This window comes from Poromitra crassiceps (genome assembly GCF_964638095.1).
Source record: "Poromitra crassiceps genome assembly, chromosome: 12".
NCBI lineage: Eukaryota > Metazoa > Chordata > Actinopteri > Beryciformes > Melamphaidae > Poromitra > Poromitra crassiceps.
Genome location: NC_139632.1, coordinates 23,125,443 through 23,153,154, shown reverse-complemented (window position 1 = coordinate 23,153,154; position 27,712 = coordinate 23,125,443). Strand labels below are relative to the sequence as shown.

Sequence of the window (27,712 nt, the reverse complement as noted above, 5' to 3'; positions counted from 1 at the left end):
TCACAAGTCTTCCTCGGTGTGGAATACAGGATTATCCCTGTCTTGATGATCTCTGCTCTTCCCAATGGGCAGCGGCGTCTTCTGTGACAGACAGTCCCGGTCCCCTCTGTCTGGCCCCGCCTCTGGGCTCAGGGCCTGGCAGGTGTACCTGTAGCAGAGGAACAGCAGCCCGCTGACGATGATCAGGATGGAGGCGACGATCCCCACCCCGATGGCTGATCCCACTACCTGACTGACGGGGGCGGCTGGGAGGAGGAACTCAGGGGGAAAGTCTATAGTGCTGTTGGAGTGGACAGAGCTCATGTTCCACAGCACAGGCACCATGGAGCAAAGCCCTGTCAGCACATACAGGGCCCCCGTCAGCGAGAACACCAGTCTGATGTGACCTCGGTCTTCCACGGAGAAGTAGACCATCCTCATGGCAAACGCGGCGCTGACGTTCCCCGCCAGGCCGCCACCGATCGCCACCACCATCAGCACCTGAGCTGCGGCGATTTCCACCGGCACGAATACGTCCGCGATGCCGATCCTACGACAGAACTCCATTTCGGGAAGGGCGTGGCTGTAGAAACACGCCCTCCAGATGCCCACCCAGGCCACGCCCGAGGTGACGACCGACTCGTCGGCCACGTACCACAGCCTCCACTCGTTGAGGCCGGCAGTGAGCATGGTCAGGATCCAGGCCACGACCCCCATCATCAGCCCCACGAACTGCCAGTGAGCGGTGTGGGACAGGTAGATCATCCTGCTGACTGTGGGATGGGCGGTCTGACTTTTTGTTGACTCTGACATAGCTGAGTTCACGCAGCCGGTCTGAGCTCCATCACACCTGCTGAAAAGCATAAACACAGGGCCTTAGAGGCAGGGGCGGGCTGACCATTAGGACAATGTAGTGGACTGCTTTGGGCCCCAGCAGCCAGAGAATGGAGCCACTATGAACGTAATTTTCATAACTTTAAAAGAAACTGGCTTAGGCTTACTGAAAAATACCTGTTTTTGTTAGAGTAAAATTATTTCAATTCTAGGTCATGGCCACTCCCCTGCTCAGTCAGCCTACAGTGGTAATGAGAGGAAAGTAGAAGTAGTAGAACTTGTTTTCATCAAATAATCAACTGTTGCTCGTGTTGCTGCTTAGCAATGATACCACTGCCTCCAACCTCAGACCCACCTTGAAGGTAGTATTGGAAGGCAGGATGGAAAAGGATGAATATTGGGACTCAGGGGGCCCCGTGTTTGCATTTAGTTGGGGCCCCCCAAATCTCTAAGTCTGCCCCTGATACAGGAGCGTTTTCTAGCTAGGAGTGAGCTTATGTGCATATTACTGTTCTGGTATTATGCTCAGATATGCGAGTATTCCCTGTAAAAGCCATATTGTTTCCAGTACCCCGGATAAGGGGGTTTCCCTGCCTTCCCCCAATGCATGCTGGGAAAAGGCTCCAGCACCCCACAACACCAAAAACAATGGAGCGGGTAAAAGAAATGAATGGAAATGCATATATATGCAGATACTAAGAAATGTAAACACAATTTGCTGTTGCTTTATGTGGCCTGTTAAGTTATTTTTCCATTGTAATATTGAGAATTTATCAATGTTTATTTGTTAATGCAATATCTGCAATATCTTTTCACGTCAAGGACCTCTAAACTGACACAAATTAGACCACGGACCCCCATGTGATAAGATTTTAGCTTTTGTGATGACCCTCCCACTCTCCTGGCCCTGTCTTGCAGGAGCCGGTGTTGGGGTCATTACGCTGATTGGGTGCACCTGGGCCCAGTGCACTCATACAGACCAGTCTCTCTCCCTCCTCACAGATCCACCTTTTGTTATGTTTCTTTGCTTAATACAATTGGTGTTGTCTAGTTATTTCACCTTAGTTTTAGTTCATAAATTGTTGTTTTAACTTTTACTTTGGTGTATGACTCCCCTCACTTATTATTACTTCCTTCAGCTGGGTTGTAAACATATGAGGAGCTTCATATACACCAAAGTAAAAGTTAAATAATTTATAAAAGTAAGGGAAATCATGTAGTTTGTGTTGTCTAGTTACTAGACAATACAAACATGTACAATACAACATGCTAAATTACTGTCCAGCAAGATGACAATGTCAATGTCAGTCAACCAAATCTTAAATCTAATTCAACAACATGAGTTCATGGCAATGGCAAAACAAAACACTTGTTTCCAGGTTGGTTCTTTGTTTTGTGATCCCTCCTGAATTTGACATTAAAGTAGTCAGAGATAGATCACATGCCTATCTGTAATCACAATTTATTAATATATTCTAGATTTAGAAGAAAATATATTACCTGTCTTAAGTTTCTGGAAACACACTGAATATTATCCCAGGTGAAAATCCTAATGTTGATCAATTATGTTGAGAACGAGAGTAAAACCTCTCAAGGTTGCTGTAAAATAGCATCGGGAACGGCTTGCTGAATGAGTGTTTTGGATTGACGTACAGGGAGTGCAACCATCGCTGTAGTTAATGATTGACTAGCCAGGTCTTTAAGTCTTGCAGAGGGTAGGAAGTAAGATAAACCAATCCTCAGTTATGCCCTGTGCTTAACTCATCTTGGTGTTTTTGGTTTCTTTTTTTGGTTTTGAATTCTAAGTTGTCAATATAAACCAAATACTTCCATATTTGACAGTATGATGGGAGCAACAACCTGAGATTCTTCATTTTGCTTCAGTAATGTTGATCAGGTTGTAACACCTGAGGGCCCAAGATATTTCTTATCATGTCAAAGTCTTCCCTTGACATCCAGATTATCAGCAGAGAGAAGGGTGGAGAAAGTTAATAGATTATTATATATAACGCTGGAGAATGAGGTTATCATAAACAATAACTCAGTCAGACACTCCTGCCTGGTTTCAGCAGACCCTTTATTTGATATAAAGTAGCACAGCAGGTAAAGTGTTAAGAGTAGCAGTGGATGAAGCGTGTGAAATGGTAACAGTCAAATGCGAAAAACAAATCTCCAATTGGCTTTACCTTTCGAACCTGATTCAATTCCTACAGTCTAAATTTAGACATTATTAAATAGACTGTAGTAGTCGGTCAAAATGCTTTGGAATGAAATATATCCATTTTTGGTTGCAATATGTTCAACCTGGAACGTTAAAGGTTTTTAGTGTTGAAATTAAACAAAGTCAAGTAACACATTTTGTCTTATGAAATGCTGTGTACTCACAGCTTACGCTACAATTTGAGAAGTAGGTCCTTCTTTAGTCCCGTCTCACAGGGCAGCTGAACTGTGAGACCGTGAGTTAACAAAACACACAACATTTAACCTGTAGAAACAACACTATAATAATATACAGCAACCGTTGATCAATTAATGCGTGGCCCATATTATGAGTATAACATGAGAAGGGGTGTGTTGGCCTGTGTGTAAAGTGGGACAGAACTAATGGATACAACATACAGGTGTATAGCAAAGACCACAGTGGAACAGGCATGGGAGAGAAGTCTGGGATGTGAAGTGCTTGAACAAGTGCTCTTTAAAAATGGCTGGTATCTGCTCACTCCCTCTTCGTAGGTACATTCACAGGGAAGCTGCATTTAACGTTCTCTTCATCTTATCCTGTTTATTAAGTTTCATACATCTCAGAGAAAAAGCCTCTTCAGGCAGGAAAGTGGGGAAACATAAATCTTAGTAAAAGGCCACTAGTTTATACATTATACTGTATATCATTTATTTAAAAAAAAACATAATTGTAGTGAAATATTGGGCCAGATTTTTTATTATTATTATTATGTCACATGAAAAGGACTTCAGGATGTGAAATCAGTAAGACATTTTGCAGAGATAAGCTTTGATAAATGCTCCTAGTTAACTGTATACACACATCAGATAACATGGTTGCTAAAATCAATTGAAGATAAAATACTGTCCCCTTCTGTACAGATTCAAAAGGCTACAATAAATTACTAAAAAAAAAAAAAAAAACGGCATGGAATGACTTTTGAGACATCAGATACAGTGGTTGATGCCTGGAGATACAGCATCTGTCAAAAAGGAGTCAGTTATGGAGGCCATCAATCTGAATGGCAGTCCAGTTTAGACTAGATGTGAAACACCACTCACAGAAGTCGCAGGACAAGCTCTGCTGAGGCTCCACCACAGTATGGTGTGTGTGTGACGCTGGGGAGAGACATGACAGAAAATGTAACACTCCATCCTCCAAAAGTCTATCTTTGTCTCTATATCTCTGTCTCCCTCTGTTGGCAATGGGGCTCTACTGCAGTTTAGAGCACAGATACCATTCAGATGGAGGGCGACATGGAAGACTAGTGGACAGTGTGGTGACGGTCCAGCGTCTTCACAGGGGCAGCCTCTGCTCCAGCGGCAGACTGTCCATCAGACACTTGAGCTGCTCCTCGCCAAGTTTGATTTTGTCCTCTAGCTTGCGCTGCTCGATGATGAGCGCAGACTTCATCTTGACAAAGTGCTTGTAGTCTGTAAGGCTCTCTTCCTGCAGGTGGCTGGCCAGGATGTCGTAAACCACGCGTTCCCGACGGTCCAGGTTCTCCTTCAGTTCCTTTGCATCCTCATGCTGTCGGATCAACAGCTTCCTCTTTTCCATCAGCGTACGCTGCAGAAGGGAGACAAATAGTAAGACAATGGACAGTAGAAACTTTTACAATTGTGAGGATTTAAACTTAACTTCAAGTTAGATTTTGTTTGCTTCCATTAACACTAATTACTGGCAAGCAGGGAAAAAAGAAAGAAAGAAAAAGAGAATTTCTCAGGTTTACATTTTCTGTCTACCGTACTTTCTCAAAAGACAACTTTATGCCATGCTGGATTGGTTACTCAGATACAACTGACTACCAAGTGCCTCCATAGGGGAAGAAGTGCCTCTCATGAACGAGTGCACTCTTTCTCCCTCTCTCTCGTTGCTCCAGTGAACTCACCCTCTCCTCAGGAGTGGTGTCCTCCTCCAGACTGTTGAGGGCGTTCTCCACTCTGGCCAGACGGCCCGACAGGGACAGCAGTAGGCTGACCACCTTGTCCAGGTCTCCTACAAACATCCTGAACTTGTCCAGCTCGTTGGGTTTGCAGACCTGCTGGACAGTGACCTCCACCTCGTCCCCCAGAGCATTGTTGTCCAGGACGTCCTCCTGAAGACTCTCCCTCGCCTCCCGCAGCACCTGCAGCTTCTTGCTAAGGCTATCGATCAGCTCTTGCTGCAGATGGCCATGCAAAATAAAACATTAAAAAAGCAAAGCAGTGCAATTAATACCGTTGGTTGTGTCGAAAATAATCTGACACCTAGCAACGAATGCTTAAAAGCGCAATTGGTTGGAAATGCGACTTTGTTGCATTTGGTTTGTTTAGATTCACACTGCCCAAATCACAAGTGGACCCGACCCAATAGGGATGGGATGATCGAAATTCAATATATCGCAATACAAAAATGTGACAATACGCATCGTGGGGCAGAAAAATGAAGGCAATGCCATTGATAGAAAGATCTGTGGATGAATCAGACATTTAATAAATTCTGCAGTCACACCTTGTTGTCATTCAACTTTGACTTATAACATCGTATTGTGGTTGTATATTGTGCATCTAATCAAATCATGAGATAAGCATATTGTTCCATCCCTTGAACCAAGGCCTATAAACAAAAGGTCACATAGATTCAAGTGGCTCGTTTACTGAACAGAGCTTTGTAACCTGTCATTCCATCAGGGTAGAGATTTTGGTGGCAGAGGGAGTCTAAATAAATGCTCCTCAGCCCATATAATGAGAGGGCATCTTGACTGGTTTGACACATCCATCTCATTACACCCATGACGCCACATGTTTTGGGGTTATTTCTTGTAGTTGGTGTGAATGCTATTTAACTCTATGAATGGGTCCAGTAGGAAGCCTGGTAAGTGTTTGATACCTTCTTGTTGGCCAGATCAATGTCCAGTTCATCCTCGGAGTCTTCCTCCTCCTGCTCCTGCTCCTGCATGTCCTTCATCTTGATTAGAAGCTCGGCCTTGGGAGCTGATGTGCTGTAATATGTAGAACTGGTCACCACGGAGACAGCTGCTGATAGACTGTCTTCCTCTTTCCTGAGATGCAAATAATGTTTCTTGCATTAACAGAGCAAACACAAATGCAGTGTAAACTCATCAAAAATAACAATGTCTTTTGTACAAGTCATGCCCATGAATGAGCTTTTTCCCAGGAATTCATAATGCCACCATGATGTGGTTGAGCTAATGGAAGTGATTTTGACCAGGCTTCATCATGATAATAGTCATCACAGCTGTAAATATATTTAACTGTGGCAGCAGCAGCAGCAGCAGCAGCGTGAAGCTCATTTTGTGCAGAGGATCATGGACACTAAAACTGATATTTCACTTTTGGTATAATGTTCATAGTTTCCAGCATCTCTATCCTCACATGAATACCTGAGCAGTCAATCACCAACATTAGCTGTCCTAGTGATCTGAAAATGATCTCTCTAACACACATATACAGTAGTATATAAACGCTAACAAATTGAGACCTAATAATTTTCAGAAGTAGGTTAATTTAGCTTGTTTAGAATTGTCAAACAAAAATGTGAAGGCTGAAGGTAGATCCATATTCCATTGGTCAGGTACTGTCAGAGGATGATGGCAAACAAAGTGGCAGTGTATGACAGTAAAACGTGCCATGCACTTGGCTGCATGTAAGAAATAAGTTACGTCCTGGACCTAACTTATTTCTTAGGGCCTATGGTAAATCATTGATACAAGCTTAGCCACCTCTCAGGCCTAGTATGGAAACTGACGTTAGAGGGTAAGAGCAAGGCTGACCTCTCCTCGGTGGGCCGTGAGACAGTCTGTTTGGGCAGCACCTTCCTGCGCTGGTGAGCATCCTCCAGCAGCTGCTCCCCTTGGGGGAAGATGCCTTCCATCAGATCCATGGTGGTCTTCCTCTTGCTCTGGTCCAGGATCTCAGCGAGTGACCTGTCCTTGCCCATGATATCCCGGGCCAGCTCCTCTCTCTTCTGGTCCTCCTGAGAAAGCCCGGGGTTCGGGGCTGCCCCGTTGCCGTTGGGCTGGTCTGTGGGCTGCGATGGCTGCAGGCTGCTGGAGTTGATGTGATCTCGGACAGCGTCCGTGTCCGTGTCTCTCTGAGCGGCCTCTCTCTGACGCGTGAAGGCACAGAACACCGAGTAGTCCTGGTCTGCAGCTACCAGGCTGCTGAGGCCCGTCACACCGGGCCCCTCCGCTTCTGGAGCGGGGGCGTCATCGTGCAGCAGGAACTGACGATTCTCCTTCTCTGAGTCACTCTCTGAGTGGACAATCCTGATGGGCACTTTCTTCACTGCAGTATTGTTGTTTTCTATCACATTCTCCATCCTGAGATGTCAGGAGAGAGAGAGGGAGAGAGAGAGAGAGAGAGGGACAGAGGGAGAGAGAGAGCGAGAGAGAGGGACAGGGGGAGAGAGAGAGAGAGGGACAGAGGGAGATAGAGAGAGAGAGAGAGAGAGAGAGAGGGACAGAGGTAGAGAGAGAGAGAGAGAGAGAGAGATAGGGACAGAGGGAGAGAGAGAGAGGGACAGAGGTAGAGAGAGAGAGAGAGAGAGAGAGGGACAGAGGGAGAGAGAGAGAGAGAGGGACAGAGGGAGAGAGAGAGCGAGAGAGAGGGACAGGGGGAGAGAGAGAGAGAGAGAGGGACAGAGGGAGATAGAGAGAGAGAGAGAGAGAGAGAGGGACAGAGGTAGAGAGAGAGAGAGAGAGAGAGAGAGAGGGACAGAGGGAGAGAGAGAGAGGGACAGAGGTAGAGAGAGAGAGAGAGAGAGAGAGGGACAGAGGGAGAGAGAGAGACACACTATGAATTTATCAATCTTGCAGAAAAAGGCTCAACGAATTTTCCATGCATCTTTCTGTGGGAGGGAAGAGCAGAAATAGAGTTGTTGCAGTTATTCTATCCATATGCTGATTTAAAGACTCATTGCGTGATGGCAACAGAGCCTTTTTCCATGCCCAGCATCCTGGAACATCCAAGACATCTGGACTCCTCCCATTACTTTGGTTTCTGCTAGCTGCAATATTAGTACTGTACACTGCTACGTTCACTACACATGATATAATATTAGTACTGTACACTGCTAAGTTCACTACACATGATATCAATTAGTTTTGAATCAGGAATATGAACAAGCAGCTTCATGAAGGAGGCATTTATCCAATATTTTACAACATAATAGGCATTTTGCTGATTTGCGCCTAGATTGCCAGGGGCCTTTCCAGAAATGCAGAGGATCCCTCTAATGTACTGTGGATGGATTCACATGTGGGTTGTAGGGAAGCAGTGATTCTCAATAAGCCCCTTTGTGCATGTAGCATAAATATACAGTAAGGAGGAGCAGCACAGCCATTCTGTTCTGACTGAGCTGGGACATTGGTTCAAGAGTGGCAGCAATAATGTGAGCTTTCCTGGCTGCCATATGAGATGTATAGAAAGTTCAAAGCTTACCTGTTTGAGTCTTCATTTTGCAGAGAGACTGGAGGCTTGTCGCTGAGTCTCTGTGGGGAAAACTGTGGCGATGGCGAGCGCTGCCCCTCCATAGTGGCCAGCACTGAAGGTCTGTAGGAGGAAGCCAGCGGAGAAGAAGCCGGCTGAGGATTGGACGTTGATACTTGATGCACTGCCCCTTGTCCTTTGTCCACAAGTCCTTTGCTCTGCTCAGAATCTCTCTTTGGAGAGTGGGCGGGGACAAGGGTGGGGTTAAGGTCTCTGTGAGGAGAGCACTGGGTGAAGACTTCACTCTGGGAACCAGTGAAGGACTCGTGGGAGTCGCCGAATGGGGGAGTGATCTCTAGACGTCTGGGATTGTCCAACTTGGGTGGGGGAGGCCTTTCTGGAGCAGAAGGCTTCCTCCTAGGTCCAGACGGCGGCTCCGTGTGGCTGTGGTCCTCAGGGTGAGGAGGCAGGGCAGACTCGATGAGACTATGGGAGATGGATGTGGGTCTGTGGTACACAGAGGCAGGGGCAGCTCTCTGTCTGCACTCAGGGTCGGGTCCTGTCATGGGCAGTGGGGGTGGCGCCGAGTAATGTTCAAACTCCACGGGCTTTTCTCTCACGTTACAGTCAGCAGGCCCTCTGTCAGAGAAGCTGAGAAACAGAGTAGAAAGCTTTTAATGATACACTGTTCAACAACGAGGCAGCAGGAACTATCATCTGCAGCTCAATCAAATAATACAGTGTGGCACAGGCCTTGATCATCTCAACAGCCACTATGATTACCACTATTCCAACATGACAAGACACTTCTCCCTCCATTTTGCAATTCTCCCTGTTAAGTGTTCAGCTGGCAGCCTGGAGAGGCATATTTCTCTTCCCACAAGTCTGCATAGAGGGAAGAACTAATCCTCTGCTCCAAAGCAGCAAGGCAAGCTCACTTTTCTCATCCCTGATTCACAGTCACATGTTTAACTCTTTGGGGGCAAAGTCAGACAGGCAGGGCGAGCAAAAGGTGGACGTTTTGAGGTCACGTGGGTCAGCAGAGGTCCAATAGAGAAATACAGGATATCATGGGAACTTGTGTTTGTATAAATGAGTCCAAGTTCTCAGTGCCTCTGGTAGTGAGGTTGATTACCAGCAAAAATAAAGATAGGGTGGTTAGTACTGTAGACTGTAATGGATGAATAATTGCAACAATCTGCAAAGTGCAATTTCATACAGCGACGCAGTGATTCAGTTAAAAGTGATTCTCGACAAAAATTCAGACCAGTAAACTTTGGCATAATGAAACCATACCAGGGGTTTTCCTTGCCTATCTAACGGTGCGCACACAAACTCTGTACAGCGCACATGCCATGCACGTTCCCCAGCCTTTGCCACGTGTCTCAAAAACATCCAGGGAAAACCCTGCAGACGACTTGGTGCAAGTGTCACAATGCTGTCATTAACTGAAGCAACTTGACTATGGGAGAAGCATGCACAGTTCCCTAATACTCTGAGTTCACAAGAGGGCATGTACAATCAACACAGAACACAGACTACACTCACATGATATGAATCCAGTTATGGGTACTCAGAGTGTATAACAAACACATCAATCCTACACCTTTTATTACAGATATGGTTGCTGAAATATTAGTAGTGGGGTGGTGGTTATGTGGACATACACACACCATAATCCAAGCCTCCCAATTGGAATTTTGACAAGTTGTGACAAGTAACCCAAAGAACAATGTTGTTGAAGTTTATACCCGTTTTCATGCCTCAGTCTGCCTGCCTACTACAGTGCGAAAACGTGACCTGGAAGTGGCATGAAAGACGACGAGTCAATGACGGGAATGTATCTTATAGATTGTTTAGCATGACTTGCACTGGAGATGCACAACACTCAGCAACAAGCAACATAGAAAGACAACGGGACAACGGTCAAAAAGTTTCCTGAAATATTTCCTAAAACCAGACAATTCTACGTGATAAAGCACTCCGTAGGCAGGCACTGCCGACTCTTTTCTCTGAATATTTTTGCTGTGTACAAACTAGAGCAACCAAGTACAAATGAAGCAGGTCGTTTCTGATATAGCCTAGATCTTAAATATAAACTAAAACCTTATTACTGGCAGCTACTACAGCACAACAAAATGACATAAAACATACAGAATGAAATAGACAAATCTGCAATTAATACAGTCTGTAGTGATCATAGCAAATTAATGAATACTACCTCACCTCAAGTGAAGTTCTACCCCTGTCAGTGCCATAGGACAGTAGAAATAAAGAGTACGCTGTGCGCACCTCCGCCTGCTGCTCTCTGTGACAGGAGGCACCCGTTTGTATCCGTTTACACCTGTATCAATGACCCTCTCTGGGTGGAGCATGCCTCGCCTAGCTCATCTCCAGGGCTTTTCACTGACAATAACATCCTCTGCACTGTTGTTGTAATGCAAACGTGAGTGTCATATGGTGCGGCTCATACAATGAGGTTGCCCAAGACAAGATATTCAACACTCTTCAATGAGTTTCACCTGTTCATCAAGGCTTCTGAATAACTGGTTACAAATCATGAAGTCATTTTGACCATGTCACCGTGCTTTGTATAAAGATCCGTATTGAGTAATCTGAGCAAAATAGAATTAGGTTTCAAAATTAGGCAATAGGCAAAACCAAAAAACTGATTTTTTTTTAATACTCTACTAAGAACAATTGGCATTGGAAGAGTATGTAAAGTGTAAATAGAATAATATGTAAAGTATGTAACTGATCAGCATTAATACACCAAAATAAGTTGTCTAGGTACAAAACACTAATAAATCTAAGCAAAGACTGCTTTACTTGTTTTTAACAAATGAATAAATGGAAGAGAGAAATACACAATAGCTGACTTCAAAGATAAGAGACCAATAAAACTAATCCCTGAAAAATGTAGGATATTAGAGACCTCAGCAACACAGGAGTTCAGTAACCTTCATAGAGGCTGGATCATGTATCACCTGAATCATCAAGTGTTAGCCATGAGCACTTTGACCCTGCCCACAGAACAAACAGTCACTAAGGAGGCAGGCTTGGTGCCGTGACCAAACCGTTTGATAAATACAGTCACCTCAATGTCTTACCCACATTCATTCAGCAACGCAATGTCAAGAGAAGCAGCACCACTGCTACCACCACAAAAGTCTGATGGGGACACTAGGGCTGGGCAACATATCAATATTGTATTATCATCGTGATATTAGACTATGAGACTTCGATTTTGGATATCGTGATATGATATCACATGAGTGTCATCTTTTCCTGGTTTTAAAGGCTGCATTACAGTAAAGTGGTGTAATTTTATGACCAGACTGTTCTGTTTATTATTATTATTTTTGATTTTCCCCACATTTTCTCCCCAATTGTACTTGGCCAATTTCCCCCTGCTGCCCCAGTCGATGCTCCACCCCCTCTGCCGATCTGGGGTGAGCCGTAGACTAGCCTGAGCTGGAAAAGGCTCTGCTAGTCAAAGCCTGGAAAGATTCCACCTGCAGAATCAGTCCTTGGGCAAGAGTCCACAGTTTGTAAGAAATATAGTTTTTTTTCCGGATACATGTTGTCTCGCACTCCCTGCTCTCCTGTGAGCCTTATCTCTTAAACCTTGAAAACGGATGGATGTTTCTGTGGTATGCAATGTGGTATGCATGCATGTCAAATTGTTAAAAGCAATTTGAAGTTTTATTTCCTTCAGACAAAAGCAAAAACAGTTATGCAAAGTAATATATCTTATTGATCAGCATTTCATTACTTTGGTCTGACCCACTGAACGGAGGTTCCCCATGGCATTCTAGTAGAGGGCTGAAGAAACACTTCCTCACTGTCACAGACATAGTCAGATGCCTTCGCCCACACCAGTAAGCCGCCACTAACAACACAAAGTGCAGCCAGAGAGAAGGCCCATGTTGTCACAGCTGCGCCAAGGCAGTGCCACTGGTATGCCTTGAGAGATCATAAAGAACTCGCTGTTCCTCTACAAACTCCCTGCCTTTCTGGGCAAGGATCCCTCCACTGATAAAGCTCATAAACCGAAAGATTATAAGACATTACACTAAATATGACCAAGACACTGGTACAAGAGCAAATCACTGAATTATTGATAAGAAAAAAAAAGATATCATCACATGATTTTGTTAAGGGAAGCCAGACAGAATACTGTCTGTTAGAAGCATTAGCATTAGCATAACAAATATCCATACAGACAACTCCGTCTCAAAGATTAAGATGACACAAGAGGCAATCCATGGAGTCAAAAATCAAATGTGAAAGTATTTATATTCTTTACATTTTACAGTGATATCCAATAAAGTTTATGTTGGCAGCACACAGGAGTCAACAGATTGTCCGACTGCCCTGGAAACTGGTGTATTAGCAAGTCATATCAAATGAGAGACTCTCACCTTGTGGCAGGGTTGAGCTGTTCGGCAGGTTTACTCTCCGGCTGCGAATATTCGGCAGACTTTCTTCCGGGAACTGGAATCTTCTGTAAATAAAGTAGAACAAACACATATTCCGTTAGGCAAAAACAACCCCACAGGAAAGAAGCCTCCACCCATTAGAGGCGTCAAAGTCTTGTCTTTTGTGAACTACACTAACAAACTCATGTTGTGGCTACTTGGTTTCTACTATGACAAAACATTTCAGCAGGTTAATACCCCTTCTCCCTTCCTTAGTCTGAGGGTGTGTCGTTATGAACAAACATGGATTAATATTTGACTTTGCTTTTTCCTTTGTGCCCTCACTCGCGCTTGTCTAAATGTGATATGAAGTCACCTGAAGCCACAGCTAATTGATTCCAACTAAGTTTATTAGTTGTCCAAATAAGTTAATTTTGTCTAACCGAAATTAATTAACTAAACTGTTGGTATAGAAAGACTCATAGTAGGTTAATTTGTTGATTAGTTGTTAAATTAATATCAATTACAACAAAAGCTAGCCAACAATGACCCCAGATTATTCTAGTAAAAGTCTTGCAAGTAAAGAATGTCATTTTGAGATCACACAATCAGACAAGTTTGTGCCTCACCTGCCCATAGAAGTCGGCTGAGGGAGAGGAGCGAGATCTCTCATGGAAGCAGGCCGGTTTGGTTCTGTCCTCTGTTCCTGGGTCCAGGATGTTCTCAGCGGACCGGTATCGTCCGGAGGCTCTTGTTTCGGGGGGTTTCTTCTGTACATTCCAACTTGCCTCATACTCTGCAAAGGTGCCTAGTCTTTGCTGCTCCAGCAGAGACTGCGTGTGGGCAGAGTAAGCAACTCCCTGGAGCTCCTCGGTGTACTCTGTGAGGGGAATAACTCTGCTCCTGATCCCTTTTAGTGTGTCCTCTGTTTCACTGGTGGAGGCCATAGCCTCTTTGGAGTCCTCTGTACCACTCTCTATGGCTTGTATGGGCATGGGATTGGGGAATGCATTTTTACCAGTTGCTTCAAAGAGTTTGCGTTGATCTAGTAAAGAGCTTGTATTTTCATTGGAAGGGAGATCTTCTTTCACTCCCACTTCGTGGATCAGGTCTGGTTCAGAGAAAGATCTTCCCTTCTTTTCTGCAGAGAAGCGTTTTCGGCCTCCAATGCGAGTCACCTGACCACCAGCAGATCCTGATTGACTCATTACAGACTCAGAGACAGTCGGCAGAGGGGTGACATCTTTACGGAGCACCACTGAGGGCGGGTAGGTAGGTAAGGCCTCAGCCACAGGATGCTCCAGTAAGACAGGCTCCAGGTCTTTCCTCCTAAAAGAGGTAGCCTTGAGCACTCTAGCCTGGGCCTCCTTGAGATTATCCTTGTAGGTGCTCGTAAAGGAAGAGGTGGGGGTGGAGCCTTCTGTGGACTTCCAGACATCCTGGTCTTCCTCAGTCTCAGCGCTGGTGAGGGTGGCTGCGCTCATACTTTTCTGCAGCCTGGCTCTCCTCATCTGGATTTCATTCCTTAATGTGGTGGCAAAACGGTCCGTACGCCTTAAGTGCTTGCTGTCAAAGGACTCCTCACAGCTTGTGCCTCTGGATTTCTCATCTTGACCTGTGGTCTCAATGGACAGAGAGTGGAGCATGGGGGTTGTCCGTGGACAGATCTTGTTACTCACTTGACTCTGATGCCTGATGTCTAATTCTCTTTGTTGCAGTGGAAGAGACTTTCGCTGTTCAGACGGTTTGCTCGGGGGATAACTCACGTAGGGAGTTTCTGCAGTTTGGGTATTGTGTCTCCTCTGGCTTCCCCGGTCATCAGAACCGGGTGCAGGTATAGAGGTTTCCAGTAGAGTAGGGGGAGCAACTGTAAGCGGCTGTTTATGACGCAGACTTTCATCCTGCTTGCTGTAATCATTACTGTCCTTACTGTGGGAGGCGTGTTGCTGCTGTTGAGGCAGATGATACTTTGCTTTGGCGACTGTCTGGGAGCCAAGCGAATTCATGTCATTTCCAGTCTGCACCAGGTCTATGCCTGGTGCACTTTTCCTGTCCTCTGATTTCCCTGACAGGGGTTGGGGGCCAGGCTGGCATGTTGTGATGCAGTAGTAGCGGCTATGTCCATCAGGATTTTGGTCAATGGCTGTGGTGGACGGGGAGGCGCTGGGGGTCCTTCCCTGGTTCTGACCATAGTGTTGAGCAGAGCCATTAGTGGGCAGCTCCTGCATACTGCAATAGTAGCCAGTTATGTTCTGTGGCTTTGGTACAGATGTGGCCCTAGACTGGCAGTAAGAAGTACTTGTGTCACTATGTTGCCATTGATGGTAGGGCTGGCTAAGGTGCGGGGGCTGGGCTAGCCTAACATCAGTACTGGACATGGAGTACTGCTTGTTTGAGTTGAACTGCTTGTGATTAGCGTTATCAGACGAAATGTAAAAATTGTCACTACCATTTTTGGGGGGTAGAATGTGGCTACGGCGGCTTTCGGTGGTGCGTTTAGCATTATCAGAGGCCTCTGCTCTTTTGTCCATTCCTTTCTCATGGGGTTTAGAGGGGACATGTGAGTCAGAACCCTCGGGGTAGGATATTATGAGCCCCCTTTCATGGACCTTGGTTGCAGCAAAACTGTCACTACGGACGGGTGGAAGAGGTGGGGGAGGAGAGGGGGCCTTCTTCTTCTCAGGAACATGCCAAACAGGTCCACAGCTGGCTCTGCTAGAAGTGGACTGGCGGGAGCCGGCCTGGTCTTCGGTCCGTGGACTATCCCGGCCTGTGCTCCCTCCTGGCATCTGGAGGTAACCCGACCTATCGTCCTGTTTGACCCCCTCACTAAGGCTCTGGCTATTTCTGACATTGTTGTGCTTGCCCACTGCTTCCCACTGACTCACTTTATAGAGCATGTTCTCTGTGGAGGCAGCATTGCTCTTCGAAAGACTATAGTCTGGTGTGCCAGAGCTGGTGGAAAAGGAGCTGTAGGCCGAGTCTCGTTTACCCCCTCCAAGGTGTTCCATACTGTTGTTGGACTTGGCTGGTGAGAGCTGACCAGGAGGATAGGGGTGTGAGACATGCTCTAGACTGTCCATACTGCCCAGAGAGCTGAACTGGTCTGACACTCTGCGCAGGTTTGTCTGCTCCCAGCCACTGGAGAGATCAGTTGAGGATGAGCTGGAGGTTAAAACAAAGGAAAGAAATTGTGATTGTTATTCTGCAAAAAGGATAAATTTTCCTATGGTTTGCTATTGTTTTTCAAATGATGAATTATGAGCTCTAAATAGACATAAATTCTGTACATCTATTTACAGGAAGAGATCTCCCCCTTTGATGGGGATCATATAAATAGACCTAATTAACCCAGAAGTAGTTTGTAGAAGAAGTACTCTGATTTGACATAAGCAACACTCGAATACAAATAGGATTATGAGAGAATAAAATCTGAACTAAAACAGAAAGATTCACATGTAAAAATGTATTTTGTTAAACTTTTACAATAATACAACTTTTACTCCTGTTTATTAATTGGATACTGCTCAACTCAGTGCATACTTTCACAACACCATGACAAAGTTTCATAGTGCCCAAGTATAGAGGAGTGAAGTGTTCCACTTCCAATTGCTCCAGCTGAATTTGGCTAAATTCAGTCAGATGACATCTCTCATTTGCATGTTCTGGTAAAAAAATAAAAAAATAAAAAAACATTACATTTTGAATAGTCATGTCCTTGTACCTATAAATATGTAGATGTTTTCATTTTTCTATGATGTTTATGTATAGGGCCCTCACTGTGCATAAAAATTACTTTCAACCAGCAGAGCCAATGCAATTTGATGACATCAGAGGACTGCATTTTCCTTGGTGTTGCATCTCATAACTTGTAACTAAAAGAACAGCCCAAAAAATCTTTGCAAAATCTAGGGAAATGTTGCAGAATGACAACTCAAAAGTCAACTTCAAGCCCTTTCCGAAGAATAATCCTCCAGTGTTCATTAAAGGCCTTGATCTCTAACATGGATATTCAAGAGGCCCATTTCTTGATCCCGGTGTTACCTTGCATCATATCTTGTGTGCCAGGCTGGTGTGGGTGGAGCCTGTGTTTTGGCAGTCTCTGGTTGGCTTTCGTTAAACTTGGTGGAGTGCCAGGAGTGAGGCCTGCTTATGGGTTCATTCCGCCTAAAGAGAGGGCAAAAACAGAGTGGATTAGAGACCAACCCCGCATGGAAAACTGAATTTGTACAATTGAAAGTAACCGCAACGGCGAGTACTGCAACTCCGCCCGTCAAAAATAATTGCCTTACTACATATCCATCAAGGCTGTAATTTGCAACATTTTAGATTTACACCACCAAATCCCAATGGAAACAATTTGGAGGGATTTGATCTGCTTGTTGGGAAGGCTACAGTAAATCAAAAACCTTGTACAGTTGTCAGTTATGCAGGTGAAACATACTCTTTAAAGCGGTTCTTTCTGAGATGCATGTCAGGAGAAGGTAAACAGATGCAATATATCATCAAGATAAAATGAAATATACCTAGATAAAACCCAATCTCAATAATATACACACAAAACGCCGACACTGTATCGCATGCTACACATTCGGAAGGCATATTAATCTACTGACACGAGCCAAGACACAATCCAAAGAGGCATGCCAATGAAGACAGGTAATAAACCACGGTATAGGGAGAATGAAGACAGGTAATAAACCACGGTATAGGGAGAATGAAGACAGGTAATAAACCACGGTATAGGGAAAGTTGCTATGGTGGGAGGAATGGAGATGATGACACTGCCAGACGAATGGGTAATGTGATTAAGGGCACACGTCTGAGAGGAAGAGAGAGGAGGATAGGAGAAAAGGAATGGTTGCTACTGGTAACTATATATGAAGCCACGGAACCATACCTCATGGAACTTCGCAAAATCTTCGTAAGAAAGCTTCTTGCCACATGCACGTCATTCTCTGAGGGCATTTTCTGAGCTACAATATCCACCATTTTCATATTCCTAGGCAGCAGGGGGAGGAACACACAAACTAAGAACTCACTGATAATAGACTGGACTCACAATTAATAGAAGGAGAAGGGACAAAACACCACTAAGCATTAGGACTGCTGGACACTGATGGATGACCTATTGAGATAAATGTAGTCTGGGAAAAGCCAAGTGTACGGCAGGCCAACTTCTCTGACGCTCATCAGAAGTTAGGATCCTTAAAACTACTCTGCATCCAACTGAATGAGTAGTGTACACACATGTGAACGCTTGCAGATACATGGTGTCATTGCCCCCTCTCCTGGTCAAACTACAGTATATGCTTATGGTGTCGCTTTACATAGGCTTTTTACTATCACACAAGTTGAAAAATATGAGGAAATTGTGCCAGAAATTACTATACGACGGTCAATAACGGGATGATACTGTCACAATTCTACTCATTAGGCTCATTATCTAAACAGGAGATAGCTGAGGTGAGCTGATTGTGCTTGCTCAGTCTTTGCCATATGGCCCCATGGGGAACAGAAAGCCAGCATGGGGCAGAGGGCTTAGAGACCAGGGAATGTCAAAACCAGATCAGCCACCTCACCCCTCAGGACAAGCTGTTGTCTGCCTCCCAGACAGATCTGGCTCTTTTCGAGCCTCCATGAGGTTCAGAACTGTCAACATTTGATCAGCACAAGTGGCTTTGGTAGGACTGACAGCGATAACGCAGCCTCGTGTAGGCAACACGTTCAAACAAAGGGAAGAGAAAACTGAAGGGAAAAACCAGGGCTCATTTATGGCACGGCTAATTTGATCGCCTGACTGAAGGTAATAGCTATCTCTACATAATGTTTCTAAGGTTAACGTTTGAGCGACAGTGTTTTCTGCGTCTATGAAACGGGTCAAACTGATTCAAGCTCTTACTTTACCTTGTGTGTTTACAAACTGAATGTATATGTGTAGTGACATCTTTTCACTGGGACTTTTAATACCGGTAGTTTTTTATACATAGCCCCCTGAACTTTATCACTACATGTAAACTGAGTACAAAATTGGTAAACAATAAAAAACAATTAAACACTTTTGAAGTTAAATTTTTAGCCTTTTGTTACTCTTTAACAACTTAGTCCATTACCAAACAAAACCAGTTATAGTTTAGACCAGTGGTTCTCAACTGGTCTAGCCTCATGACCCACATTTTCCCTTAGTCATTAAGTCATGACCCAAATTTCAGATTTTTCCATCGCCAAAATTTAGCCTACATTTGGAGCATTATTTAGCTCCCTTCCCGACAAGCTAGCATGACAAGATTGGTACCAATGGATGCCTGTAGGTCTTCTACTTTCATACAGTATAATACCAGGGTCTTCACTCTGGCTCTAAAAAGGAGCCCACTACAGTGTCTGAAAGACAGTAATAAGGGAGTAATACTTTTTTTTCATGCACACATCCGCGAGGCCACTCAAAATGGCCCTAAGGACCCACCAGTTGAGAACCACTGGTTTAGCCCATGGTAACCAGTTTAACTGAGAAGGAATTGTGAAACTTTGGTCCTATAAGGCTCCAGCACTGAGACAAAGCTGTGCCTTGCTTTCGTTCTCATTGGACATAGACTGCCCCACAAAGCCATGAGGTCAAGAGGTCCTGCCCCCTCAGCCACCTTGTCTAAAGGCCTTGAATGATCTGATGACAAGACTTCCAAACAGCTTCCTTCAGACAGAGACTTATCTGTGAAAATGATTTGTGGGGGGAAACGAACAACACAGCCTAACTAGCATCATACTAGTGCCCTGCACTGATTTTGAAGGCAAAATGGCAATAGATTGATAATTTTCAGATTGAGACAGAGATTTGGCTAAGCTCCATAAAGTGGGACAATTCCACAAAATGAATTGTGGATTAGAGTTAAGGCCTATTTAAAGGACAAAGAGAGGCCAACATGAAGCTCAGTCTTCCTTGTCTCCTCCGATTCCGTGTTTCTGGGGCACTAGGAGCTAGCCACACATGGCGCCTGCTATTGGTATGCAAATGAACCTGGTTTTATTAGGCATATCGTCAGGGCTACAGCTGGGCCAGCACAGATATGCTAGGAAAGTGAATCAGTTGGCTGGGAAGGGGGCAGGGAGGGGAGGTTGCTCTGAGAGTGATCTGTAGAGAGCCCCATCTATATGTGTCGTCAAGCAGTCCTGTACAAACTAAAATAAACAGTTCGTTCATGGATACCAAACACACCGCAGAACTTGTCAAACATCTTGACTAACTCATGGCCATAACTTAGAGCCGATATATTCAAAAATAACATTCAGAATTATTTTTTTGACTGCAAGCCGGCTTTTCACACCATAAAGTAGTCCGAGATTAATTTGCATCTGATTATGAAATACTAAATCTTGCTGATCACAGCTTAACCTAAATGATGCACGACCAAGTCATGCTGAATGACAAGAGGAAAAGACAAAACAATAACAGGATATTAGGGTCACAAAACGGAACATAGAAACCCCCCATATAATCTTTCCCGCTCATTCATCTCAATGTAACATGACAATACAAAACAAAGCACCAAAAGGCATGACAGCCATCAAACACAGAAGTCAAATTTTCAAGACAACAAAATATTGGTTGGATATAAAACCAGGGTAGTTTTAACTCACCAAATCTCTGGGTGAAGGAATCTGAAACAAAGAAGAACCACGCTATCCACAACACCACAGAATATCAGACTGGAGTTCAACTTGGACAAGAAACTGAGGGCAGTTGTGCTCCCGTGCTCCTCGGGCAGCACATTCCACAGACACTTCAAAGATAGGCCGAAATAAAGAGACATGCAGGCTGCCGGGGTCTGAGCATCATCAGCTCTACGACCGATCCACTACCTCCAAAACATAGACCAACACACAACTCTAATAGAATCTTCCACACAGAATGACCATGTAGGCTCACTAAAACCACAAGTTCTCCTGGCAGTGTTTCTTTCAGCCGAGGGGAGATTTCCCTTAGGATTATGGGGCTTTTTGCCACTGAAAGGGGGTGCTAGAGTGTACAGAGGAGGAGGGCTATTGTCACACAGCCAGTCCCCTTGAGTAATCCCGCACCTTGTGCCGTCTCATTGGCTCTTAGGGACAATATGCTAATGATGGGATGAAATGCCGGACTCTTCTCTTCCTATCTCCTGTTGTGTGAGGCAGACATGCATTTCTCCCATTACTATGGCAACAGGTTGATCGCTAATGGGTGCAAGGGCACCCTGGTTCCTGAAAGCCCCTGGTAACTAGGGAATGCACCAAACATTGCCACTTCCCTAGCAGGAACGTCAGCACGCAACACATGACAAATACTGTATCGCATTCGCAACTGCAAATAATCAGTAACGTAAGAGTAACAAATACTGGCTCTCACGTTCAATCTAAAATTTTATAGTAATGCTTAGCATTTGCTCAGTTATAAAATGAAGGTCTCTCGCCAATGTGCAACTTAATTTGCAGGGTCGGGATTTTACACATCCAGCATGAGAATACAGTATTTAGAAAAGCTTACACCTTTCTTTCTAAAGAAAGACTGAATCCTTTGATTCAGAAATGACAGTGGTCTTCTTTCAGTAGTCTGACATTTCTATTTTTGCCCAATTAATTGTGCAGCTCTACTTAGCAGGGGCAGACATCTCAGCTGAGTATCCACTTTAGCTGTCTCACCTTTATCTTTAGGTAAAGACCATCTCCAACAGACTAAACAGCTTTAGATGTCTCACCTTTATCCTTTAGGTAAAGACCATCTCCAACAGCTTTAGATGTCTCACCTTTATCTTTAGGTAAAGACCATCTCCAACAGACTAAACAGCTTTAGATGTCTCACCTTTATCCTTTAGGTAAAGACCATCTCCAACAGCTTTAGATGTCTCACCTTTATCTTTAGGTAAAGACCATCTCCAACAGACTAAACAGCTTTAGATGTCTCACCTTTATCTTTAGGTAAAGACCATCTCCAACAGCCTAAACAGCTTTAGATGTCTCACCTTTATCCTTTAGGTAAAGACCATCTTCAACAGCCTAAACAGCTTTAGATGTTTCACCTTTATCTTTAGGTAAAGACCATCTTCAACAGCCTAAACAGGGGGGAAACACACAGTGGCCTGAGTGAGCCACAAGATTTGTTTTTAATTAAAACCGGCTCTGGCACTTAAACAAGTGGTCTGGTGACAGGCAAGAAGATTAGCGAAGAATTGTTGGGACCTAAAGTTGATAGGAAGGCAGTAAAACCACCTTTCACAATGATCTATTGTGAGTGAAGCGATCAAGCGTGAATTCCAGACAAGAGTTGAGTCAAGTAAACGCATCATATGGATTGTTTATCACATCAGGTCATATAAATACAGCAATGTCTAACACTAAACCTACAAAGCTACAAGAACAAAATAATGATCCAAGCTGTTGATATGATAAAGGTAATAAAGAATGAAGATATACGGTAAGTAATATATAGCCAATGGCTGCTTTACGCAGCCATTAATTACCTCCCTTGCTGCTTTTGATGTACAGTACATGTCCTAAATAAGAAGGGATTTTGCCAAGATTGCAAAGATCATATCTAAAGGGATAGTTCAGATTTTATTGATGTGGGGTTGGAGGTACTTGCATACAGTCAGTGTAGTACATGCAGTAGAATGTAGCTGGCCGTAGCAGGGTCACGAGCTAAAACGTAAAAGAACAGAAAGAAGAAAAAAAAAGATAAAATGCTTCCATACTGCTCACCTGGCATAATCAATAATAATAAAGTCTCTACAAGCCCTGAGATGCCAAGTTGACCTGAAAAGACATTTACACCCTGAAATCTCCACAGGTGCTCCAAGAAGTGGGGCTCACCACTACTTCGAGCAACTACAGTGCAGATTTCCGCTAAAACAGGGTGTAAATGCTGCTAATGCTGTCAATGCATGGGGATGAGTCCAGTTTTTAGATCGATTTTTTTATGAATAAACTACATTTAAGCAATAGCTCGAGTCATGACAGGCCGTGGTATATGCTCATTATACCACAACTAAGGCGGCGGAGGGCTAAAACACGAACGTTGTTACCGTTAGCTCAGCTGTCTCATACTGATGACGTCACTAGCAGGAGACGACAGTAAACACTACCGCAAGGCACTCTGGGTATTATGGTGACACGCGTTGGCTTAGGAGCTCCCGTTTGCGAGGCTAGCAAGCTACCATTTGTTTTCTCAGAGGCAGAGTGTTTCGGGGATGCGGCTCTAGCTGTGGTATAGGCTAAATATACCACAGCTGTGAACCAATCAGATTGCTTGATTTGAGAGAGCCGTTTTATAAAGTACAACAAAGTGAGCAAATGTTGCTTCATCAGATTTTCCCCACACCTGATCTTTGTTGAGGGAATGACAATCAAGTCCATTACTAAAGCCTGGCCATCGGGCTCTTTCAGAACAGAAATGCTGGTAATTAAAAGCTAGAATAACTGGTACTTAACTGCTAAGCATGGCAATAACATATACTGTGCAGCATCATATGTTACTGTGCAGAAATATGCTGAGGTTGTGTGCACCCAACCTGGACTTGCAGGTGAGCTGTTTGATACCACTGGTCCCTGAGGGTCTCACAAAGGCCTTCTTCAGCAGAGCCTACAATCAAGCCAGTCATGTTGGGGTGAGAGAGGTGAACCGTGAGCAGCATGTAATGACCGGCACATTCCGGGGCTGAGTGGCATACCAACTGTCAAGTCGCTGGCTGGCTGCACTGACCCACAGCCCCAAACACCTGGACAGCTTTTGTCTGGGTTTGAGGGTCTGAACATCAGGATGACAGACTCGTCTACATCCTGCCACTCACACACCATGGCACCCACTATTATATTCTATGTTAGATTAGGGCAATCAGTGGTCTGAGGCGCAGGCAACCAGGGATCATTTTGCTAACAACCTCTTAACGACCTAAAGCAAGCTAGCGGTTCTCTCTGTTGACTGTCTTATTGAGTATCAAGTTCAAGTTCAAGTTCTGTTTTGTTTATAATTGATTATTCGATAATCATTTTTCTGTTTGTATAGCTTGTATAAGTAAGAAGGGTAGGCGCTATAAGCTATAGCTTCAGCCTACACCTTTTCGGTCTAACAGCCTTGTGCTGCTTTGTTTGTACTTTTTTTATTTTTTATTTTATGAAATGTTTTAATTGCCCATGACCGAGAAAAAAAAAAAAGAAAAAAAAAAGTATGGAAGACAACTGCATGCAAGGCAAACAGCAACAACAAATAGTCTGAGGATTAATTGTAGTCCCACACAATGTGGTACTGTACCAAATGTAGGCAGTGAATGATTTTACAACTACATATGAATTGTAAAGTAGTGATACAAAGTTGTACTGGCCTGGGGTCTTTTTATACAAGTGCCAAAGCTAACGTCAAGTGTGAGCAATTTTGCACGAGAACATTTACCCATGCTATGGGATATTTTAGCAGCTGAGATGGCTAAACTTAAGCAGTTAGATGTTGAAGTTATACATTAAATGTTAGCCATGACATGGTCAGGGAGAAGATTGCCCCCCAGGGAGCGGTAATCACTCATAACGACTGATGTCTGATGATGTAACATTGTAACATGTTAAGTGAAGACAAGATGAGAGGATAAGGAGCAGTTTGCTATCACAGATGAAGGACAAACTTAGTGCTAAATATTTAAGTTGTGATGATGATAATGATGACGATCATTAAACTGGTTGTTGTTCAGGTTCAGTAGTTCAATAGTTCTTTATTATTAAGAACTATTATTTCTTCATGTCACATACATTGTGTGAAATGCATCAGGGTAGAAAGCAAGTGCATTTTATTTAATTAGGCTCTATAGTCTCCAAAATGAGAATGAAAAACCTTCACCCTGTAACACCAATGAAATCAATCACTCCTGTTGACTCACCTTGGCAATGGAAACCAAAAAAAATAGCAGGGGGGGGGGTGTACTTGAGTATAGGATTAGGCTACGTTGAAATCTCTTAATTACGATTTCCTAAACTGAGACCCAGGCAATTTTAAGAAATCTACTAACATGAATTCAGCGTATACATACTGCCACACAGCATGCATAACCATACAGTATAGGATTATTTAGAAAAACAAAGAGCACTCCACCCTCAACCCCTGCAGAATGCTTACACTGTTAAGTTGGACCAATAAACTTTTCCAGGTATCATTGGATTGTGCACCAAAGCTGTGTGTAGCCGCGCTCATTCAAAATAGCCACATGTTGTATGATTATATTGGAAACAGCTTCTTAATCAGCATTTTTCACACTGTAACGACTAAAGGTTGAAACCCTGGCAGCAGCTTCCACTGCTAAATAACAGAGCATGTTACTGATTGTGGCTGTTCTCTATCAATGCCAGAAGGGGGAAGTCAAATGCAACAACCAGCGACTTGATATTCTAAGGCGTATCGTTATTCATTCTATGCTTGGTTACATGTGGTGCCAATGCACCAAGAGAAGGGCAGGGAACGGACAGGAAGGCAATGCAGACCGCTGGAGTCCAAGGCATGACGCAGCATAAAAATCCTATCTCTCCAAACCTATGTCATTTAAAAAAACGAATCAAAGCAGGACATTTCTCATTTTGTCAAACAAACAAATTCTTAACTTTGCCACCCCATCTTTGGGTTTATTTGAGGTAGTATGTACATTGTAGAGAGTCAAGAGTCCCCCTGAATATAATTCTGACCAGTGTGATTTGACAGGTCAAGTTTTATCCATCCATGCCTGAATAAAGCCGATTCAGTTGGCCTGTAGACAAGAGCTGTCCAGAATATAGTGATGTATCCTCAGTCATCAGTGGCAAGTTGACATAAACTTATTGCAACAGTGCTCCATTTAACCAAGTTACAGCTTTTGGATTTTGCACTTAACAAACCCTAACCACAACAAGTTGCAACCGATGCAAATGCACTGTTCTGTGTTTGACCATAATACAATATATTTGGCAAAGTTGCATGGGACTGTTGTCCCATGCAACATTTCAGTTTCAGGCAGCTGAAACTGATTATAGCTGGTCAGTCGCCCCCTGGTTTTGTTTTTGATTTATGGATGTTTACTCTAGAAATGTTAAAAGAGAGTTAAATGTTAAAAAGGAGTTAAAATGCTTTAGTGATGGCCTGTCAGTGAATAACACATTTAAGAAAAGTCTCACTGCAAAATAGGATCCTAAACTGGCAACTTTTGCACCAACAGGGTATTTCTGTAATAATTCCCCCTTACAGATAAAGGGTGACAGAGAGACATACACACACAGAGAGATCAGTTTTCATACATTCTAAAATGCCTATGTGTCTTTTCAGTAAGCAACAATAACAAGCTATTTGAGTAAAAACGTAGGATAGATCTAGACATCTCTTTCTGAAATGTCCCTGCTGAAGAAAAATCATAAAATAAAATCCCCAAATGTGAAAGTATCCCTTTAAGTACAGCCTTGCCTGCCTCACTTGACGTGCCACAGCAGAGCAGTGGAGCTCATAAGTTGTGTCGAGGCATGCGTCTCTAAAGCTTCCAGCCTATCCTGTGAAAAATGGCTCCCAAAAACAAACGGCGTGATGCTTTCCCACAGCTAAGCACACCTGTCTATTCTCTGTTCTAAGTGAAGCATGACAAGCCTCTCCCTCTCTCAAATGACGACGTCACAAATTATTTCACATTAGTCACTGCATGCAAAATACATTGTAAATAAGGCTCCTCCCCGCTGCCGTCTGTAAAGAGACCACACCTGTGAACAGGAGCAGGTTCCGACAGCTTCCTGATCATTCAACTGTCTAACATAGGTTTCCAGGCTGACACCTACATGCACAGGCTTAGTTTAAGGCTATACTGTACACGTACACGTACACGTACACGTACACGTACACGTACACGTACACGTACACGTACACGTACACGTACACGTACACGTACACACACACACACAAGGGCTCCATATGAATACCGGCAGTGGTCTGGAATGCTACATTGTAAAACATATGCAAACCCCAAGACAAGTTTATAAGCAATCTGCAGGCTGCAGATGGAAGGAAGGAAGGAAGGAAGAAGAAACTGTGATCAGAACTGAACTTGAGGTTCTGTAATGACCCGGTATCAGCATGCTGTGTTCTAATTCAGACACAGACTTGTTATTGTGGCCTTGGGAAATGACTGACTGGAGATGCTATTTGAGATACTCAGTGACAGGGCAAACAAAGCAAACGCTCCAATATGAACCTATAGTAGGAGGAGCTAAGGGTCCCACAGGACCAACAGTCCATCTCACAACAATATGAACAATGAAACATAAATGAATGATGTCTCTCCATGCAGACACAAGGGTATAGAGCTCAACAGTCACGTGACACCTCACCTCGGGTATTTCCCCATTCATTCATCGCGTTTCGGAAAATCCTTATCTAAAGGGTTTTAAGCCTGGAACCAAGCCAACGGGCCTGAGAGAGAATCATAACCAAAAAACATTTGATTCAGAATTGAAGAAACATGGAAAAATGGAAGAAAAAGAAAAAAAAGAGTGCTGGGTACAAGACAAGGCATTTCCGGTCAATCAGATTGAGCGACAGAGCGTTTCAGCCAATGGAAGAGCACTCTGAGCGGCAGTGGGCGGGAAGATGTAGCCTAAGTCCATAGTAGCCTAGCCAGAGACAGAAGAGCCAGAGAGAGAAATGAGTGCAGGCCGCCAATCACAGATGACCATACAGCGAGCTCCACCAATCAAAGACGATATTACATTGTTGAATTGTGGGTAGTGTAGTACTTCTCCATGCAATCAAATATATATATTTTTTAAATAAACAAACAAGATACAGATATGTGGCTTCTACAGAAATA

The 27,712-nt window shown here is 43.9% G+C and overlaps 2 protein-coding genes across 3 annotated transcripts in view; both read right to left on the bottom strand.

Moving 5' to 3' along the window:
* Positions 1 to 744, bottom strand: cldn34a (claudin 34a; the record flags this gene model as incomplete). The annotated part of the gene is made up of 1 exon (XM_083647278.1): positions 1 to 744. The coding sequence occupies one exon, from the start codon at positions 742 to 744 to the stop codon at positions 1 to 3; it is 744 nt and encodes a 247-aa protein (XP_083503404.1).
* Positions 745 to 2,877: 2,133 nt separating this feature from the next.
* The window catches only part of shroom2a (shroom family member 2a), a gene marked incomplete at its 5' end in the record, with an annotated part of 37,643 nt that continues 12,808 nt past the window's right edge, over positions 2,878 to 27,712 (bottom strand). Inside the window, 9 exons of one of the 2 annotated variants that reach the window (XM_083648254.1) lie at positions 2,878 to 4,603; positions 4,926 to 5,198; positions 5,906 to 6,077; positions 6,810 to 7,358; positions 8,479 to 9,117; positions 12,891 to 12,973; positions 13,517 to 16,052; positions 16,932 to 17,054; positions 17,788 to 17,879. In XM_083648254.1, the coding sequence (XP_083504380.1) occupies positions 4,331 to 4,603; positions 4,926 to 5,198; positions 5,906 to 6,077; positions 6,810 to 7,358; positions 8,479 to 9,117; positions 12,891 to 12,973; positions 13,517 to 16,052; positions 16,932 to 17,054; positions 17,788 to 17,879 (4,740 nt within the window). In that variant the 3' untranslated portion in view covers positions 2,878 to 4,330. Of the gene's footprint in view, positions 4,604 to 4,925; positions 5,199 to 5,905; positions 6,078 to 6,809; positions 7,359 to 8,478; positions 9,118 to 12,890; positions 12,974 to 13,516; positions 16,053 to 16,931; positions 17,055 to 17,787; positions 17,880 to 27,712 lie in introns of those variants that run through there. The other variant, XM_083648253.1, reaches the window with a different exon arrangement.